The sequence below is a fragment of the Equus przewalskii genome, chromosome 18, assembly GCF_037783145.1.
Source record: "Equus przewalskii isolate Varuska chromosome 18, EquPr2, whole genome shotgun sequence".
NCBI lineage: Eukaryota > Metazoa > Chordata > Mammalia > Perissodactyla > Equidae > Equus > Equus przewalskii.
In genome coordinates this window covers 25,842,433-25,864,297 of record NC_091848.1, presented here as the reverse complement: position 1 = coordinate 25,864,297, position 21,865 = coordinate 25,842,433, and the positions used below count along the sequence as shown (strand labels likewise).

General features: G+C 39.9%; 1 protein-coding gene across 1 annotated transcript in view; it reads right to left on the bottom strand.

Moving 5' to 3' along the window:
* The window catches only part of LOC103559039 (nmrA-like family domain-containing protein 1), a 33,577-nt gene extending 11,925 nt beyond the window's left edge, over positions 1-21,652 (bottom strand). The window contains exon 1 of the mRNA XM_008532356.2: positions 21,491-21,652. Coding sequence (XP_008530578.2) covers positions 21,491-21,635 — 145 coding nt within the window. The 5' untranslated portion in view covers positions 21,636-21,652. The remainder of the gene's footprint in view (positions 1-21,490) is intronic.
* Between the last annotated feature and the right edge of the window lie 213 nt (positions 21,653-21,865).

The following is a 21,865-nucleotide window of genomic DNA, read 5'->3' as shown; positions in this document are numbered from 1 at the left end:
TTCTTGCACTCAGGTTAGGTTTGGTCAAAGGGAGGCCTCAGCAGGAGACCCGAGGGCAGGAGGACAGGTCACCCTCTCCACGTTGCTACTCTTCCCAGATTTTGCTCATCTCTCTTGCCCTTTGCTTCTTCCCTCTGTTGCTTACTTATTCTTTAATGCTCTCTTCTCTGTCCATCTTTATGAAATTTCCTCAACTTCTCTGAAAGAGTGTGGCACTTGTCCCTTGTGGTACCCAGCTGATATACAACTGATAACTCTACTGGTCTGCCATTCAATGAGCTCTGCCTTTGCACACAAAACTTTAGCCAAAGTTTAGCGCTCTCATATTAATCAACAGATAGCCAAAGTTCACCAGATGTTTGAGGAAAGCCTCCAACATGAAAGGCAAAACCAAAATAAACAAGGTGATAAAAGGAAACACAATTAACTCAGAAATCGGAACAAAAATTTAAAAGAATCAATAGCCTTCAGAAATTGGAGAAGACTTTTCAGAACACTACATCTTCATCTTGTACCAATAAAAAGGGAGCAGCGAGGAGAGAAACAGCATTCAGAGACAAGAAGCTCTGGAAATTTAAGTTATTGTAGCAGAAATAAATTCCCAAATAGAATAAGTTGAAAAATCTCCCAGCATTTGAAGAAGAAAACAAAGAAATAGAAAATAGGAGAGAGAAAATGGATGATCAAGCCAGAGGAATTCCAGGATGAGATAATAGAGAAAATGGAGGTGTGGAAATTATCAAAGAAGATAATAATTTCCCAGAATGCAATGATAATTGACTGAGCTTCCATATGGAGGGGCCACTGAGTGCCCAGCACAATGAATGAAGAGAGTCGCACATTATGTACACCATTGTGAAATTTCAGAACACAGGGGATAAAAAGATCTTAAAAACTTCTGGGAGGGGGGATAGTCAATGCAAAGGTAGGGGTAAAAATAGCACCTGATTTCTTTCTAACACTGAAAGCAATAGAGTCATGCCATTTAGGGGGGAAATTACTTTCTATCTAGAATTCTAACCTAGCCAAATGATCAATTAATTCTAATAATTCTACATAAAGACATTTTCAGACACTCGTGGTCTCAAAAATTTAACTCCCATCCACTCTTTCTCTGTAAGTTACTGGAGGACACACTCCAACAAAATGAGAAAGTAAAGCAAGCAAGAGGAATCCAGGAAATAGGAACCAAACCCAGGAGAAAGGCAAACAGAATTATTAGAATGATGGGGAAGAGAAGTCCTAGGAGGACTGAAATAGAGAGAGGGAGCACCTCAGGAGGGAAGTCTCCATGAGGGGAGAAAAACAGAACCAACAGATTCATTGATGTGTTTGCTCATTTTGAGAGAAATTGTCTACCTTTATTGGTGAGATGAGAGAAAAATGAGTGATAGGTATAAAGAAAACTAAGCAAATACAAAATAAAAGAAATTATTAATTTCAGGGAAAACAAGAAATCACGTAAGAAAAGAAAGTGCACACTACATGGCTCAAGTATGAACAATAATTACATAGTAACAATAAGGGCCCATATTAGTCTATCGTCCATATGAAAAAGAAAATTGTTATAAACTATATGGGGAGTGTAAGGAAAAGGAAGTATGTGCTTGGGGCTGATGATGTATAAGACTAAAGATAATGGATAACATCTAAACTTGAAAAACCAAAAAATAGCATATTATCACATTATTTAGAAATACAGAAGTAGTGACATCAGCATTCTGGTGGAGTAAGCTCTCTCTGTAAACTCTTCACTCTAAGATACAACAAAAAGGACACTCATGTTCCAACAGAGGACATCCACACAACCCAAAAGACTTCTGAGAGCCCCACACAGTCATATGTCCAAAGGTGGCAGTACTGGAACCCCCCAACCCCCAACAAGGAAGTGGAATGAGGCAAGAGAAAGCTTCTCTTCCTTCCCAAAGGGTAGTGACCCAGGGATTGCATGCAGATTCCATGAGGAAAGGGAGGAGGGAGAGGCAGCCCTCCATGGGAACACCATAGATCTCTGAGGTCCCTCAAGCCTGGTGGAAATCCCCACACAGGGGTGACTAGCTATCACCGGGGAGTTTTCATCAAGCCAACACCCCAGGAGAGCAGATAGTGAGGGCAGAGAGAGAAGCCCCCAAGATCATGCAGGAGAAAGAAAGCACCTGGTGCCCCTGCCCAAAAACTGGGAACTGTCCTGCAGATCACAGCAGGCTCAGAATATTCAGCTTTTGATCCCTACTCAGCAGCAACAGGTCTAAGTTGCAATCAAATACTACCAAAATGCAGAAGCACAAATCCACACCATATAGCAGTATGAACAAATACATTAAATCTCCATACCGGAAGGGAAATGACAAGTACCCAGAAGTCAATCCTGAAGACACAGAAATCTATAACCTAAGTGACAGAGAATTCAAAATAGCTATTGTTAAAAAAACTCAATGTGCTAAATGAGTACAGATAGACAGTTCAATGAATTCAGTACCTACTTCACAAAAGAGATTGAAACTATAAAGAAGAACCAATCAGAAATATTGGAGATGAAAAACACGATGGATGAGATAAAGCAGAATATGGATTCCTTGAAAAATAGAGCTGATATCACGGAAGAATGAATTAGCAACTTTGAGGATAGAAATATAGAAATGCTTCAGATGGAGGAGGAGAGAACTAAGACTAAAATGAAATGAAGAAAGTCTCCAAGAAATATCCGACTCAATTAGAAAATGCAACATAAGGATTATAGGTATTCCAAGGGAGAAGAGAAGGAGAATGGAGCAGAATGCTTGTTCAAAGAAATAATAGTGGAGAACTTCCCAAACCAGGGGAAGCAAATGGAAATCCAGGGGAAAGAAGGAAACAGATCTCCTAATTATATCAATGTAAAGAGACCTACTGCAAGGCATATAGTGGTGAAGCTGACAAAAGTCAAGGACAAAGAAAAAAATACTAAGGGCAGCAAGGCAGAAGAAAATAACTTACAAAGGAACCCCTATCAGGCTTTCAGCGGATTTCTCAGTGGAAACCTCACAGTCTAGGAGAGAGCGGAATGATATATTCAAATCTTTGAAGGAGGAAAACTTTCAGCCAAGGAATGATCTATCCAGTGAAAACTCCTTCAGATATCATGCTGAAATAAAAATGTCCCAGATAAACAAAAGCTAAGGGAGTTCATCACCACAAGACCCCTCTGATAATAAATGCTCAAGAAGGCCCTCATACCTGAAAGAAAAAAAAAGAAGAAAGAGGTTACAAAGTCCTGAGTAAGGAGATAAACAGGTAGACAAAATCAGAAAATTGTAGCTATCCATCAGAAAGGCTAGCAAATACTCAAGTAAAACATTAAAGATAGAGGGAATAAAAACACCAAAGACAAAGATAATCTTGACAGTTTAACCACAAACTCTCAATACAAAATGGAATAAGATGTGACAAAAAACAGCTTAGGAGGGGAAGAGGAAAGGTACTGAATTGGCTTAGCCTATGGAAATAAGAGGTCATCAGAAAATGTACTATCTCATCTATGATATTTTGCACACAAACCTCATGGTAACACTAAACAAAAAAGTAGAACAGAGACACAAATAATGAACAAGGAGAAAAATAAGAAAATCAGCATAGAAAACTACCTAACCAAATTGGCTTTCTGAAAGACATAGGATGAGAAATAAAGGAAATGCAGGAGAACTGGAAAACGAGTGATAAAATGGCAGCATTAAGCCCTCCTATATCAATAATCATTCTAAATGCAAATGGATGGAATTCTACAGTAAAAAGACACAGAGTGGTGAAATGGATTAAAGGACAAGACCCAACAATATGCTTCCTCCAGGAAACACATCTCAGCTCCAATGACAAACACAGGCTCAGAGTGAAGGGATGGAAGATGATACTCCAAGCTAATGGCAAACAAAAGACAGTGGGTGTTGCCATACTTGTATCAAAATAGACTTCAAGATAAGACAGTTAAAGAGAGACAGAGAGGGGCAGTTTACAATGATCAAAGGGACATTCCACCAAGAAGACATAACACTTATAAATATCTATGCACCCAACATAGAAGCACCAAAGTACATAAAGCAACTATTAACAAACCTAAAAGGAGACATTAACAACAACACAATAATAGTAGGGGACCTGAATGCTCCACTTACATCAATGGATAGATTATCCAGACAGAAAGTCAACAAGGAAACAGAGGTCTTAAATGAAACACTAGTCTAGAGGGACTTAACAAAAACAGTAGAATACACATTATTCTCAAGTGCACATGGAACATTCTCAAGGATAGACCATATGTTGGAAAATAAGGCAAGCCTCAATAAATTTAAGGTTGAAATAATAACAAGCCTCTTTTCTGACAAAAATGCTATGAAACTAGAAATTAACTACAAGGAAAAAAAGCTGAAAAAGGGACACAGATGTTAAGACTAAACAACATGCTACTGAACAACCAATGGATCATTGAAGAAATTAAAAGAGGAATCAAAAAATGTATGGAGACAAGTGAACATTAAAACATACCATACCAACTCATATGGGATGCAGCAAACATGGTACTAAGAGAGAAATTCATCACAATACAGGCTTACCTTAACAAACAAGAAAAATCCCAAATAAGCAATCTCAAACTACACCTAACAGAATTAGAAAGAGAAGAACAAAGCCCATAGTCAGCAGAAGGAGGGAAATAATAAAAATCAGAGCAGAAATAAATAAAATTGGAACAAAACAGACAGAAGAAAGGATCAATGAAACAAAGAGCTGGTTCTTTGAGAAGATAAACAAAATTGGCAAACCCTTAGCCAGACTTACAAAGAAAAAAAGAGATAAAGCTCCAATAAATAAAACTAGAAATGAAAGAGAAGAAATTACAATGGATACCACAGAAACACAAAAGACTATAATAGAAATATGGAGAAAAATACGAGTAGAAACAGAACAGTTAAATGTGGAAAGGGGTGGGTAGGGGCTGCTGGGTTTCTTTATAAACCTTGTAGGACTACAAGACTTTTAAAACTATTTTATGCACTTCTATAAAAATAAGATTCAATAAAAAATATTTGTTGACTGTAGTAGTTTGCTAGGGCTCCCATGACAGAATACCACAGATTGGTGGCTTAAATAATCAAAATTTATTTTCTCACGGTTCTGGAGGCTAGAAGTCCAAGATCAAGGTGTTGGTGTGTTTGGTTTCTCCTGAGTCCTCTCTCCTCGCACTGCAGATGGAGAACCATCTCACTGTGTCCTCACGTGCTCCTTCCTCTGTGCACGCGAGCCCCTCCTGTCCCTCTGGATGTCAAAATTTCCTCTTCTTATAAGGACACCAGTCAGATCAGATTAGGGCCCACTCTCATGGTCTCTCTTTAACTCAATTGCTCTTTAAAGGCCCTGTCTGCAAATACTATCACACGCAGAGGTAACAGGGATTAGGGCTTCAACATATGAACTAGGGGAGGGGCACAATTCAGCCCATGACATTCACCATTGTAATTATTACCTTATAACCCTATTACTAAACAGGGTTCTCCTTGAGGATAGAAAGTGTTTGCTCTATCCCTGTGTGCCAACCATTTTCTGAGTCTGGTGCCTGGCACGTTGGCAGTGTCTATTTGTTGAATGAATACGTGAATGAAATGGAAAGAATGACACCTCTGTGCTCTCAATTCTCAGCTTTGGAGGTAAACAGTCCTGCCTGGACCAGTGTGAGACGGAGAAGCAAATGACAAGGACTAGTGAGACAAAATAAGAGGAGCTCGACCAAAACCAGGACTGGCTGTCCTAACCACTCCTGCTTTAATGTTTCACTAAGACTCAAACCAGGAGAGGAGTTCCTCCAACTTGGCCCTGTTCCTCTAAACTAGCAAGTCACGCCCATAAACCTATCAGCTCGAAAAAGCAGCCCCCCAAGCATCCATTCTTGTCATACTCAGTTGCCCCAGACTCTCCTCACTTATTCTGGATTGTGCCCTCTTGGACCCAGTTCCCTTGCAGGTGGTTCCACGTGGAGAGTAGCGTTTGAATGGCAGGCACTTGAGGTACTGCTCGGAGTGTGGCATGCAAAGGGTTAAGAGCTAAGGGTTAACAGGTATCCCTGTTAAATTTAACGAGGTATCTTGTATTTTTATCTGCTAAACCTGGCAACCCTACCTCAAAAACCTAAACACACCCACTGCATCAATGCTACTGAACAAAGTAGAAGAACTGGGCAATAAAGTAATCAGCCTGACAGGAACCAGTCTAACAAGACAGGGCCATCTTCAAGGACCATGGCCTTTAAAGGTAAGGCCCCTAACCAATCAGCAAGCCAGGAGAATCAGATAGAGGCCACCAAGATCCACATTCCACAGCCTCTGGACTCTCCGGGCTTACGCACGCGCCCTAGGACCCAGGAGTCCACTGAAGGTGAGCCTAACACCATTAGCATAGTAAAAATCACACCCAGGGGTGGAGAGCTGGCATGCTAATGATACATGTGTCGCATGTAGTAGCACGCTATGAGACAGTGCAAGCGCAAGCACAACCCCACCTCTACATGCTATGACAAGGCACTCCTCCCCAGCCTTTGCCTAATAAAAGCCCCACAGTCCCATTCCCTAACAAGCCGCTCACCTGCCCCTTACTTTTCTGCACTGGCTCCCTTGTGCATGTCCTGTGCACAAGCTAATAAAGTTTTACTTTTCTACTCCTATTTGTTTTCTCTCTTGATTTCCATCCTGGGGGACAGTAAGAACCCAATGTGCCAGTAACATTTTGGCAACCACAAATGGACTGGACAGGACAGGACTTTCTTGAATTCTGGTAGAAGATTTGTCGGCCTGGTACTGGACCAGGCTGGCTACCCACATATGGACATAAATGGTCAGAGCTGAACCTTTTTTTCAGACTCCAGCGTTTGGTAAGTCAGTTCAAGGCCTGGGAGCCAACCCCCTTCAGTCTGACCAACTTTCCTAAAGTTTTCCTCTTTCTCTCTCTCTCTCCTTTAGGAAAGAGATTTTCCTCATTAGGAAAATCTTTTCTCCTCTGGTTTCAGGGGCACCATGAACCCCTGAGTCAGTCACTAGCCTGACAATCTGTTTTTTCTGGTTTCAGAGAGTCCGAGTTACACCTCTGGGAGCTCTCCTCTTCTGGGCCTGATCATCGTGGTGACCCCAAGTGAGGTGCCCTCTCTTGGCAGTCCGGGTTTCTGGGTCAGTCCTTTGACTGACCAGGCTGCCATCTTTGGTTTTGGAAAGTCCATGTTCTACTTCTGGTAGCTCTCCTCTGGTTTTTGACCACCTAGAGTGATTCCAGGTTGATCTCTGGGTCAGTCCTTAGACTGATCAGACTGCAGTCTCTGTTTTCTGTTATTCTGTAAACTGTCCTTCCTGAGAAATGTTGTTTGTGTGACCCTTATCGTGATAACCCTTGGGAAGAGGCCATGAGAGTGAGGCCTAACCACTTCTTTCCCTTCTTTGTCTGTTTCATTCATCTCCTCCTATGTTGTCACCAAGTCAAGGTTAAGTTCAGGCTGGACCTGAGCAGATCCTGGACCTTCCGTAAAAATTGAAAACTTCAAAACCTTTCACCAGGGACTTAACTCTCAACTCTGGCATTGGGATCCTGCCCCCGCCAGCTCCAGGCCTTTGCCTGTTGCCTCCCTGGCTTGCCTTGTGCTTGCTGAGGGACTAAGTGCCCGGGCTCAGTGGGACTTGACCAAATCTTATAACTATATTGACACCAACAGTTGGGCTCTGCATCCTTCTCTGGGCCTGATGTCAGTCGGACACCAACTTTACCACCATGGGGAATGCCCCAAGCATCCCCAGAGATTCACTCCTCAGGTACATTTTAATTAATTGGAAACACGTTCAATGGGATGGGTTATGCCCCAAAAACTCCATCTTGGAGAAAACTTGAGTGGTTTCTCTGTGCTTTTATGATGTAGTCGGACAGGTAGATCAACCTATAATGTCATTTGAGTTACAACCCAATTTCTGAGAAATCAAAAGCAATTGTCCTTAGAAAATCCTTGCAAGACTAGAAATGCAGTTCTAGAGGCATTCAGATTCCATCTATTTCCCTTATCTCAAAGAGCTTGCAAATCGTCTGGGGAATATCTAGCCTGTCACTAATTCCTAGGACTGAAGAAAAAAAGGGAAAAAGGAAAAAATGGCCATAAGAGCTCTCCTGCCAAAAATCTAGCATCTTGAGTGTCTCCTCCACAAAAGGCTTAAAACAAAATTTGGATTCATAACTAGTGTTTTACGGTACCTGTTTCATGGCAGTAATTTTAAAACAAATGCTGTGGAGACTCTGTCTATGTATGTATGTCTATATGTATGTTATATGTGTGTGATATTTTTACCTCTGGATGGTATGGCCAAAATTAAGAGCTCTTTTTAATTGGCTTAAAGTAAGCACTTACCTAAATTATTTCTAAATGTAATAGAAACTAACCTAAATGTCTTTCAAGTTAACATGATATAAATTAATCTTTGGTAACTGAAAGCTTATTAAAGGTTGTTGGTTTGATTAAAATGGACATGTTTTCAGAGTTATCAGCATTGGATATGATGCAGACATGCAGCCTTTATTCTATGTTTATTGGTCAAATAATCTGATGTTTTCTCTGTAACAAAACTAGTTAGCAAAAACAGTAACTTAAAAGGATGGCTAATTTTGTCTAATATCTCATAAGTTTTGTAGGCAATCTAAATAATTACTGGAAAGAGTAAATTAAATAAATGTGAAAAAGATAGAAGTCTTGGGTAAACTTTTTATGTGCTAGGACATGCATATTTATGATAACTTCCAAAATCTCTGTGGTAACTTGAAACTTTGAAGTTTTGCTAGCTAAAATTGAATGATAAAAACTCATTGGATATCTAAGTCATTTTCAAACAAGATAACGTACTGAAACATTATCCCTAAACATGTCTAAGTTTATCTACTTTTGGCTTCTTATTACAAAGAAACTAAAAGATATTTAAGTCTATTAGTAAATACGTCTTGTATTTTTATTAAGATTGTACTATCACAACTAGAAGGACATGCAACTAAGATATACAACTGTGTATGGGCGGGGGAGGGTTAGGGAGATAAAGCAGAAAAAAAAAGATTGTACTATGAAGTAACATGTTTCTAGAAATTATGAAAAGTATTTATAAATTTGCCAAATCACAAAATGCTAATATAAAAGACAGTTCATAATTGCTTAGTTTTTAGTTTTCACTAAGGTCTGTAAGAGTTAAAAATTCTAATTAATATAAGTAAATAAGTTTTAACATAAAAAGTCAGCTGTTGCAAAAATGAAAATTTGATTCGCTCTCTCTTAAAAGGATAATTTCCCTGGACTTTTGGTCTGCTCTTGATAAAGAGGTTATAAAAGGTTTTTCTTTACCTTTGAGTACCTCCCTACCTAAAAGGGCAGAAAATGTATGTTTTGTTAAAATAATTTCCTATATTCAACAAGACTGAGGTCTCTATATTAAGAATCTTTGACTGTTTTAACTCTCTGTTTGCCCATGACTGTTTCTGTTGTCACTTTGATTGAATGGATAACTGAGTCTTGTTTTGCAGTGAGCTTTGTTTCCTATTTGACCAAGTATTTTAAACTCTTTTGATATTTTTGACAATCGTCTCCCAAAATTCAAATCCTAAATGAAGTCTTTCTTTTGACCTGGAGGAAGGAAAAAAAAAATTTTTTTCTTCTTTTAGAATTTTCAGAGGGCCCCTAGGAATTCTCAAAAATATTTGTTCTCTCCTTCTATAAAGAAAATACACTAAAGTAATTAGGCTTATTCGGTGTGTTAAATTACACAGGAAGCATTGCCAAATAAGTGATGATAAACTTTTGTAGGTGTATTATGTGGGTAAATGTTATTCATACAAATGTCTTAAAAATGATATAACATTCCCAAAATTCTGCTCTGTCCTGGTTGTCAGCCATAATTCTAGTTATTACCTTGAAATGTACGTCACAAAAGTAGCCAAGTTTCTTTGTCAATTGTCCTTTTGAGTCTTTTGTCTGACACTTATTCTAGAATACAGGTTTCTGATAAACGTTCTGATTATAAAACTGAACTGGGTAAAAAATTACAGAACTCTAACAGAGAACTGATGACCTCATAAAACACAACAGAAGATTAAGATCAAGAATCAATTACACAGGACTGAATTAACTGATGAGGATGTTTACAATTTATATGACTTTTCATTTGAGATATTGCTGGGTTTTTTGATGTTTTATTTTTTTAGATATAAGGAAATCTTTTTCTCTTTTCTTTCAAGCTAGCTATTATTTATACCAATTTGGTAAATTATACCTTTGTAAGCAGAATTGAATCATTTATTTATTTTTCTCCCTACCTGATCCTTCCATGATCTGGAAGCTCTTAAGCAGTGAGTATTGTTTTCATGGCAATATAGTTATTTGCAAAAGTTCTATAAGAATCTGTTCTCCTTATAACAGGACACAACTGAAAACACTGGTTATAATACCACAGCTTCAACTGGCATGTCATATTTGAGAGAAACATACAGACTCAGATACGACAAGACAGCTTTTAGGAATAAGGGATGACTTTCTGGAATAAAGCCACTTGGAAATATTGGCCTGGTACCTTGTTTACAGAGTTCCCAGCAACCATACGGCAAGGCCCTCAATATTTTGGGGAACCTCAAGAAAAGAGAGGAATTCACCCAAATCTAAGGTTCTGCAGGTGAAGCCTGATGATAAATCCTTGGCTCGGCTTTCCTGGCCTCAAGAGGCCTTTAAAGTTCAATCTGAGATTCCTTATAAAAAGTTCCAGCAAGGAGAGTGACATCAGCATCAAGGCAGAGGGAACTTGCCCGAGACTCTCTCCCCTCCAACATACAACAAAAAGGGACATCCATACTCCAACAGAAGACATCCTAACAACACAAAAACCTCAGAGAGACACACAGCCACATGACGGAGGGCAGAGAGGCTGGAGCCAGGTAAGAGAGAACTTCACTCCCTCCCCTAAAGACCACGATAGCTGCCACAGGAGGATCTGTAAGGGAAGGAGCAGGGGAGGGGTGGCTCATTTGCAGAATCACCCAGGACTCCCATGGGCCCTTGCAGTCTAGGGGGAAGCTCTCTAACAGGGCAAAAGCTTTCTCATGGGATGACCTCATCAAGCCAAGACCCCAGCATACCAGATAGCAAGAGCTGATTGAGAAATCCCAGAGGACGAAGTGCCCCTCCCCACACCTGCCCGGCACCACTACAGCACCTGGGATCTCAGCTGAAGGCAGAGGGCTCAGAATACGTGGCTCTCGACCCCCACCCAGTGGCGATAGGCTGTAACTGCAACCGAATGACATTGGAATAAGAAAGAGCCAACCTTACAACATCACAAACTACATCAAATCTCCAGACCAGAAAGAAAGCAATAAGCACCCAGAACTCAGTCCTGAGGACACAGAAATATGTAAGCTAAACAACAATGAATTCAAAACAGTTATCATCAAAAAGCTCAATTAGGTAAAAGAGAATGTAAAGAAATAATTGAATGAGTTCAGAAGCTTCTTCACAAAAGAGATTGAAACTATAAAGAAGAATTAATCAGAAATATTAGAGATGAGGGGCTGTCCCCATGGCCGAGTGGTTGAGTTCACACGCTCTGCTGTGGTGGCCCAGGGTTTCACTGGTTAAGATCCTGGGCACGGACATGGCACCGCTCATTGGGCCATACTGAGGCAGCATCCCACATGCCACAACTAGAAGGACCCACACTAAAAATATACAACTATGTAGGAGGGGGCTTTGGGGATAAAAAGGAAAAATAAAATCTTTAAAAAAAAGAAATATTAGAGATGAAAGACACAACGGGAAAGATAAAACAAAATATGGATTCCCTGAATGCTCGAGCACACATCATAGAGAACCAAATCAGCATAATCAAAGACAGACATGTTGAAATGCTCCAGACAGAGGAGGAGAGAGAACTAAGACTAAAAATAAATGAAGAAAGTCTCTGAGAAATATCCAACTCAATGAGGAAATGCAACATAAGAATTATAGGTATTCCAGGGGCTGGCCCCATGGCCAAGTGGTTAAGTTCGCACGCTCTGCTTCAGTGGCCCAGGGTTTTGCTGGTTTGAATCCTGGGCACGAACATGGCACCGCTCGCCGAGCCATGCTGGGGTGGCGTCCCACATCTCACAACTAGAAGGACCCACAACTAAAAATACACAACTATGTACTGGGGGGCTTTGTGAGAAAAAGGAAAAATTTTTTTAAATCTTTTTAAAAAAAGGAAGTGACGTCAGCATCATGGCAAAGTGAGCTTGCCCAGGACTCTCTCCCCTCCACCATACAACAAAAAGGAGCAACCATATTCCAACAAAATATATCCTAATGACACAGGAATTCTTGGAGACCCACAGCAGCCAAATGACGGACAGCAGAGAGGCTTGAGCCCCCCTTAGAGGAGCTGGAATGGGGTAAGAGAGAACTTCGCTCCCTCCCCTAAAGAATGTGGTTGCTGCCGTGGGAGGCTCCATGAGGGAAGGAGTGGGGTAGGGGTCACGCATCTATCTGCAGGATCACCCAGGACTCCTTAGCACACTTGCAGCCAAGAGGGAAGCTCTCTAACTGGGTGAAAGCTTTTGCATGAGGTGACTTCATCATGCCAAGACCCCAGGAGACCAGCTAGCGAGAGCTGATCAGGAAACCCGGGTCTGTGCGCAAGAAAAAATGCCCCCCCAACCCGTGCTGTGCCATGCCATCTCAGCTGAAGGCAGAGGGCTCAGAATATGCAGCTCTCGACCCCCATCTAGTGGCGATAGGCTGTAACTGCAACCAAATAATATCACTATGCAGAACAATCGTTCTTCTAGCATCAAACAGTTCATAAAAGCTCCAGACCAGAAGGAAAACAATAAATACACAGAATTATGTCCTGTGGATTTGGAAATAAGTAAACTAAATGACAATGAATTCAGAATAGCTATCATCAAAAAACTCAATGAGGTAAAAGAAAATATAGAGAAACAATTCAACAAGTTCTGGAGTTACTTCACAAAAGAGATTGAAACTATAAAGAAGAATTAATCAGAAATACTAGAGAAGAAAAATACAATGGAACAGATAAAACAAAATATGGATTCCCTGAATGCTCATGTGGACACCATAGAGGAGCAAATCAGCATAATAGAAGATAGACAGGTTGAATGGCTCCAGACAGAGGAAGAGAGAGAACTAAGACTAAAAAGAAATGAAGAAAATTTCCAAGAAAGAGCTGACTCAATGAGGAAATGCAACATAAGAATTATAGGTATCCAAGAAGGTGAAGAGAAGGAGAATGGAGTAGAAAGTGTGTTCAAAGAAATAATAGCAGTGAACTTCCAAAATCTAGGGAATAAGAGAGAAATGTGTGTGGAGGAAACTTTCAGATCTCCTAGATATGTCAATGTAAAAAGACCTACCGCAAGGTATATAGTAGCAAAACTGGCAAAAATGAATGACAAAGAAAGAATACTCAGGGCAGCAAGCAGAAGAAAATAACCTACAAAGGAACCCCTATCAGACTTTCAGCAGATTTCTCTGCAGAAACCTTACAAGCTAGGAGAGAATGTAATGACATATTCAAAACTTTAAAAGATAAAAATCTTCAGCCAAGAATACTCTATCCAGAAAAAATATCCTTCAGATACGAGGGAGAAATTAAATCTTTCCCAGACAAACAAAAGCTAAGGGACTTCATAGTCACAAGATGCCCCCCACAAGAAATCCCCAAGAAGGCCCTCATACCTGAAAAAAGAAAAAATGGGAGAAAGGGTCACAAAACACAGAGTAAGGAGACAAATAGATAGAATCAGAATAGGATAGCAAATATTCAACTATAGCATTAGGATAAAGCGAAGTAAAACACCAAAAACAAAGACAATCTTGTCATTTTAACCACAAACTCACAGCACAAGTTGGAACAAGAGATGAAAATAATAACTTAGGAGGGGAGGAAAGGGACTGAATCAGTTTAGGCTAAGGAAATAAGAGGTCACCAGAAAATGGACTATGTTATGCATGAGATTCTGAATACAAACTTCCGGGTAGCCACTAAACTGAGAAAACAGAACAGAGACACAAAAAATAAATAAGGAAAAAAACTAACAAACACAGCATAAGAAACTGCACAAGTCAATGGGTAGACCAAAACACACAGGACCAGAAACAAAGGTAACGCAGGAAAACTGGAAAACGAGTGACAGAATGACAGCATTAAACCCTCATACATCAACAATCACCCTCAATGTAAACGGATTGAACTCTCCAATAAAAAGACACAGAATGGCAAGATGGATTAAAGAACAAGATCCAACAATTTGTTGCTTCCAGGAAACACACCTCACCTCCAAGGACAAATACAGGCTCCGAGTGAAGCGGTGGAAGACGATACTCCAAGCTAATGGCAAACAAAAGAAAGCAGGTGTCGCAATACTTATATCAGATGAAGTAGATTTCAAGATAAGGCAGGTAAAGAGAGACATAGAGGGTCAGTATATAATGATCAAAGGGACACTACATCAAGAAGAAATAACGCTTATAAATGTCTATGCACCCCACACAGGAGCACCAAAGTTCATAAAGCAACTATTAACAAACCTAAAAGAAGATATTCAAAATAACACAATAATAGTAGGGGACCTCAACACCCCACTCACGTCATTGGACAGATCATCCAGACAGAAAATCAACAAGGAAACGGTGGAATTAAATGAAAAGCTAAACCAGTTGGAGTTAATAGACATATATAGAACACTCCATCCAAAAACAGCAGAATACACATTCTTCTCAAGTGCACATGGAACATTCTCAAGAATAGACCATATGTTGGGAAAAAAGGCAAGACTCAATAAATTTTTAAAAATTGAAATAATAACAAGCATGTTTTTCGATCATAATGCTATAAAGATAGAAATTACTAACAAGAAAAAAGCTGAGAAAGGGACAAAGATCTGGAGACTAAACAATATGCTATTGAACAAGCAATGGATCATTGAAAAAATTAAAGAAGAAATCAAAAAATATTTGGAGACAAATGAAAATGATAATGTGCCATACCAACTCATATGGGATACAGCAAAAGCTGTATTAAGAGGGAAATTCATCGCAATACAGGCACACCTTAACAAACAAGAAAAATCCCAAATAAGCGATAACAAATTACACTTAACTGAATTAGAGAAAGAAGAACAAACAAAGCCCAAAGTCAGTAGAAGCAGAGAAATAATAAAAATCAGAGCAGAAATAAATGCTATTGAAACAAAAAAGGCAGTAGAAAGGATCCATGAAACAAAGAGCTGGTTCTTTGAGAAGATAAATAAAATTGACAGACCCCCCAGCCAGACTTACAAAGAAAAAAAGAGAGAAAGCTCAAATAAACAAAATCAGAAATGAAAGAGGAGAAATAACAACAGACTCCACAGAAACACAACAGATTATAAGAGAATATATGAAAAACTATACATGCCAACAAATGGATAACCTAGAGGAAACGGATAAATTCTTAGACTCTTACAACCTCCCAAAGATGAAACAGACAAGGGCTGGCACCATAGTCAGGTGGTTAAGTTTGTGTGCCCTGCTTCAGTGGCCCAGGGTTTCACCAGCTTGGATCCTGGGCCCAAACATGGTACCGCTCATCAAGCCATGCTGAGGGGGCAACCCACACGCCACAACTAGAAGGACCCACAACTAAAAAGAAAAAAAAAAACTATATATATATACAACTATGTACCAGGGGGCTTTGGGGAGAAAAAGGAAAAATAAAATCTTTAAAAAAAAAAAGAAGAAACAGACTATCTGAATAGATCAATCACAAGGAAAGAGATTGAAACAGTAATCAAAAGCATCCCAAAGAATAAAACCCCAGGACCAGACAGCTTTCCTGGGGAATTTTACCACTTTCAGAGAGGATTTAACAACTATCCTTCTCAAACTATTCCAAAAAGTTAGGGAAGATGGAACACTTCCTAACACATTCTACGAGGCCAACATCATTCTGATACCAAAGCCTGAAAAGGACAGCACAAAATGGAGAACTACAGGCCAATATCGCTGATGAACATAGATGCAAAAATCCTCAACAAAATTTTGGCAACCTGAATTCAGCAATTCATCAAAAGGATCATACATCATGATCAAGTGGGATTCATACCAGGGACACAGGGATGGTTCAACATCCACAAATCAATCAATGTGATACACCGCATCAACAAACTGAGGAATAAAAACCACATGATCATCTCAATAGATGCAGAGAAAGCATTTGACAAGATACAACACCCATTTAGGATAAAAACTCTTAACAAAATGGAGGTAGAAGGAAATTACCTCAACATAATAGAGGCCATATATGACAAACCCACAGCTAACATCATACTCAATGGGCAAAAACTGAGCGCCATCCCTCTGAGAACAGGAACAAGACAAGGATGCCCTCTATCATCACTCTTATTCAACATAATACTGGAGGTTTTGGCTAGAGCAATTAGGCAAGAGAAAGGAAAAAAAAGAATCCAAATAGGGAGTGAAGAAGTGAAACTCTTGCTGTTTAGAGACGACATGATCTTATATATAGAAAACCCAAAAAAATCCATTGGAAAACTAATAGAAATAATTAACAACTACAGTAAAGTTGCAGGGTACAGAATCAACTTACAAAAATCAGTTGCTTTTCTATGCTCCAATAATGAACTTACAGAAAGAGAACTCAAGAAAACAATTCCATTTGCAATCACAACTGAAAAAGTAAGTACCTAGGAATAAATTTAACCAAGGAAGGGAAGGACTTTTATGACGAAAACTATAAGACATTACTGAAAGAAATTGATAATGACATAAAGAGATGGAAAGAGCTTTCTTGCTCATGGATTAGAAGAATAAACATAGTTAAAATGTCCATACTACCCAAAGCAATCTACAGATTCAATGCAATTCCAATAAGAATCCCAATGACATTCTTCATGGAAATAGAGCAAAGAATCCTAAAATTCACATGGGGCAATCAAAGACCCTGAATTGCTAAGGCAATCCTGAGAAAAAAGAACAATGCTAGAGGTATCACAATCCCTAACTTCAAAATGTACTACAAAGCCATAGTGATCAAAATGGCATGGTACTGGTACAAAAACAGACACACAGATCAATGGAACAGAACTGAAAGCCCAGAAATAAAACCACACATCTACAGACAGCTAACCTTTGACAAAGTTGCCAAGAACATACAACGGAGAAAATATAGTCTCTTCAATGAATGGTGTTGGGAAAACTGGCAGCCACATGCAAAAGAATGAAGGTAGACCACTATCTCACGCCATACACAAAAATAAACTCAAGACGTGAAGATAAATCCCAAAACTATATAACTCCTGGAAGATAATATTGGTAGTACACTCTTTGACATCAAACTAAAAAGGATCTTTTCAAATACCATGTCATCTCAGACAAGGGAAACAAAAGAAAAAATAAACAAGTGGGAGTTCGTCAGACTAAAGAGCTTCTGCAAGGCAAAAGAAACTAGAATCAAAACAAAGAACCCACCAATTGGGAGAAAATATTTGCAAATCATATATCTGACAAGGGGTTAATGTCCATAATATATAAGGAACTCACACAACTGAACAATAAAAAAATAAACAACCTGATCAAAAAATGGGCAGAGGAGATGAACAGACATTTTTCCAAAGAAGATATACAGATGGCAAATAAACACATGAAAAGATGTTCAACATCACTAATCATCAGGGAAATGCAAATCAAAACTACACTAAGATACCACCTTACACCTGTTAAAATGGCTGTAATCACTAAGACTAAAAATAACAAATGTTGGAAAGGATATGGAAAGAAAGGAACCCTCATACACTGCTGGTGGGAATGCAAACTGGCGCAGCCACTATGGAAAACAGTATGGAGAGTCCTCAAAAAACTAAAAATAGAACTATAATATGACCCAGCTATCCCACTTGGGTATCTACCCAGACAATTTGAAATCAACAATCCAAAGGAACATATGCACCCCTATGTTCATTGCAGCACTATTCACAATAGCCAAGATGTGGAAGCAATCCAAGTGCCCATCAACTGATGATTGGATAAAGAAGATGTGGTATACATACACAAAGGAATACTACTCAGCCAGAAAAAAAGACAAACTCATCCCATTCGCAATAACATGGAAGGACCTGGAGGGAATTATGCTAAGTGAAATAAGCCAGTCTGAGAAAGACAAACACCAGGTGATTTTACTCATATGTGGAATATAAACAAATACATGGACAAAGAAAACAGTTCAGTGGTTACCAGGGGAAGGGGGTTAGGGGGTGGGCACAGGGGGTGAAAGGGAGCACTTAGGTGGTGACAGTCAAGAAATAATGTACAACTGAAATCTCACATTGATGTAAACTATTATGAACTCAATTAAAAAAAATTTCGAACAAAGCAGATTTGAAAAAGCCTATATAACCTAATGCTATTCTTGCTGTACTTATGTAAATAATTGGCCAAGTTTATTAAAACTACACTTATTTTACAAACCAGTGAGTCTTAATTGGCTATCTTTGGTAAAAATGAGGGTGATTTTAGAGAGAAAAATTATGGTTCAATAGAAACTATAGTACACATTCATGGATATTAGGTTCTAGTTCAGATAATTATTTTAAGGTCTTTGTTTTCTATCTGTAAAGTGGACTGGATCCTGAATTCTTCTAGTCTCCTGAAATATCTGGTTACAAATCTCCAAACAAATGTTTTCAATTTTTTTCCCATCATTTTCATTTGGAATCATTGAAAACTGAACCTGCCCTTTTCCTGAAGCCCTACAGACTGAAGCTGGACAACTTGATATAAACTTAAGGGAGATTCATGTCTGTTGCTGTCTGTGTAAGCCACTCACAAAGATACCTGAATACCCAATGACATCATCAGAGGCATTTCAAGCTACAAAAGATGGTGTGACTCTGATATTTAGAAATCTTTTAGGCTGACTGCTCCCTGAGCTCAGAAACCAATTTATAACGTGCTCCCACCATTAACTTTGTTTTTTATCTTTTTCTTTTTTCACTAGAAATTACTTATGTTAATAACTCAGAGAAAGTTGAGACCAACATCTGGGAAATCTATGAACAATAATCCTGGCTTCACTGATATAACCAAGGAACAGACCCCAATAGGGCATGGTCACTGATCAAGGGTGCCCTCCCATCCCTCATCTGCTTCCTTCCCTTCTTGGGATCCCTGGTAATCATCCTACTCCTATTAATTTTTGTCCCTGTCTTTTTAACCTTCTTGCCAAGTTTGTTTCCTCTAGGCTCCAGCAATTCCACAATAAACTGATGGTCATGCAAGGATTCCAGCCACTTCCAATGGCTGACCCACCAGCCCCTCATTCTCATTCCTATCAGACCCTGCAACAAGCTGAAAAAGATTTTTACTCCTCCCGGATATATGGCCCCCTTCTCAATGGCCCCTGTTAGCAGGAAGTAGCTTCAGAAGAAGAGAATTTTGCCCATGATCTGTAAGATTAAGGAGGATAAAATCTCTCAAGGGGGAATGAGACAGGAACCAGCCTAACGAGACAGGGCCATCTGCAAGGACTCTGGCCTAACAAGGTAAGGCCCCTAACCAATGGGAAAACTAGGAGAATCAGATAGAGACCACCAAGGTCCACATTCCACAGCCTCTGGACTTTCCTGGGCTTATGCATGCACCCTAGCACCCAGGAGTCCACTGAAGGTGACCCTAGCACCATTAGCATAGCAAAAATCACACCCAGGGATGGAGAGCTAGCATGCTAATGATACATGCATCGCATGTAGTAGCATGTTATGAGACAGCACAGGTGCAAGCACAACCCCACCTTTACATGCCACGACAAGGCACTCCTCTCCAGCCTTTGCCTAATAAAAGCCCCACTATTCCATTCCCTAATGAGCCAGTCACTTGCCCCTTTCCTTTCTGTACTGGCTCCCTTGTACCTCTACTGTGCACAAGATAATAAACTTTTACTTTTCTACTCCCATTTGTTGTCTCTCTTGATTTCCATCCTGGGGGACAATAAGAATCCAACGTTTTGGTAACAAGCCCACCCCTTTAGCTAACTGGGAATCAACTTTCTTCAACTCTGACACATCTAACCTGATTCCTTCAGGAGCTATTCCCAAGGCTCTTATCCAACTGCCTAGCCTAGATACCTAGGCAGCAACTCAAGTTTAATGAGACTAAACTGAGCTCCCAACCTTCCTTGTCCTGCCCCCCCACCCCCAGTCTTCCCCATATCAGTGAATCACAACTCCATCCTTCCAGTTACTCAGGCCAGAACACTTTGAAGTCATTCTTCACTCCTCTCTTCTCACCTCTCATATCTGGTCTGTCAGTGAACCCTATGAAGCCTATCAACTCTCTTTAAGACATACCCAGAATTTGACTACTCTCCACCACCTCACTGCTACCACCCTGGTCTAAGCCATTATCTTCTTGCCTGGCTTATGGCAACAGCTTCCTAAAAGGTCTTCTGGCTTCAGCCCTTGTCCTACAGTCTTTTCACAAAACAGAAAAGAAAATGAATCTTTTAACACCAAAGTCTTATCATATCATAATGCTACTCAAAATCCTTCAATGGCTTCTCATCTCTTTCAGGTAAAACCAACATCCTCACCCTCACCTTAATGCTTTACACAATCATCTCATTATCTCTTTTTTCCTTCTAAACTCAATATCATACCTGGCTGTTGGCTTTTGAGAACTTATTTCTCTCTTCTCCCTGTTTGAGCCTTTGCCACCCTTCAGACAAAATCCCGGTCTTCATAGAGCTTATACTCTAGAGTGGTAAGACAGACAGTAATGGAAGAAATCAAGCAGAGCTGGCAGCCAGAGAGTGCCAGAGAGTGGCAGGAGCAGAGTTGCTATTTTAAGTCTGGAGCTCTGGAAAGTGCTCATGGAGAGGGCAACACCTGGGCAGATGGCTCTGGCTGTTGGAAAACAATTGTAAAGGAGGCAAAGTGGAAGCAGAGATGCCACTTAAAAGGCTCAGGCAGCTGCCCACGGGAGAGAAGTCCCTCAGCACATTCTACTAACCCTCACCCACTCCATCCTTTCTGAATCGCTGCAGAACGGGGGAGCCATGTCGATGTCCCCTGCATACCCACCGGCTCTCACACTTGCTCCTTTTGCCTGTCAGGGAGTGAGTGGAGAGTGGTCTCCAGAGTACAGCTGCTGTTAAAAGGAAACTGCACCACCAAGTCAGCAAATGAGCAAGAAAGAGAAAATGTCAGTTGTCCTTGTCCCACTGAGATCATTTCTGACCAATCAAGTCAAATTACCCTGCCGCTTTACCACAGGAGAAACTCAAGCAAAAGGATACTTTTCTTCATTTCCTCCAAAGGGCTCTTTGTTCAGCCCATGCTTACAGGCTCTGAAGTTAAAAACAGGAAGCAGGAAAGTAAGCAAAGTGAGCATGCACTTTAAAAGGAAGAAGTTTTTTACCTGTGGCTCCAAACACTGCAATTATTTTTTTGCTAGTCATGTTACTGGACAAAGAAAGTGCCAGTGATGTAGCAGAACTTCGTTCAGAGCAGTGACAGCAGCTGAAATGCAGTTTCTCCTTGAGTGTGAGAATTATAAACCACATCCGAGTACCACACCCCTTATTTTGCCCCTCCCTTATAAAGTTTTCATTATTATCACCAGATAGCTTACTCACAATGACATAGCAATTTTCTAAACCAGGATTCATTCACTCACTCACTCATCTGTTCAGCAAGTATGTATTGAGTGCCTTTGGTATAACAGACATTCAACTAGAGGCCCTGGTCATCCAGATCTTTTAAGGGAGATAATCTAGTAAATACAAGTACAGTA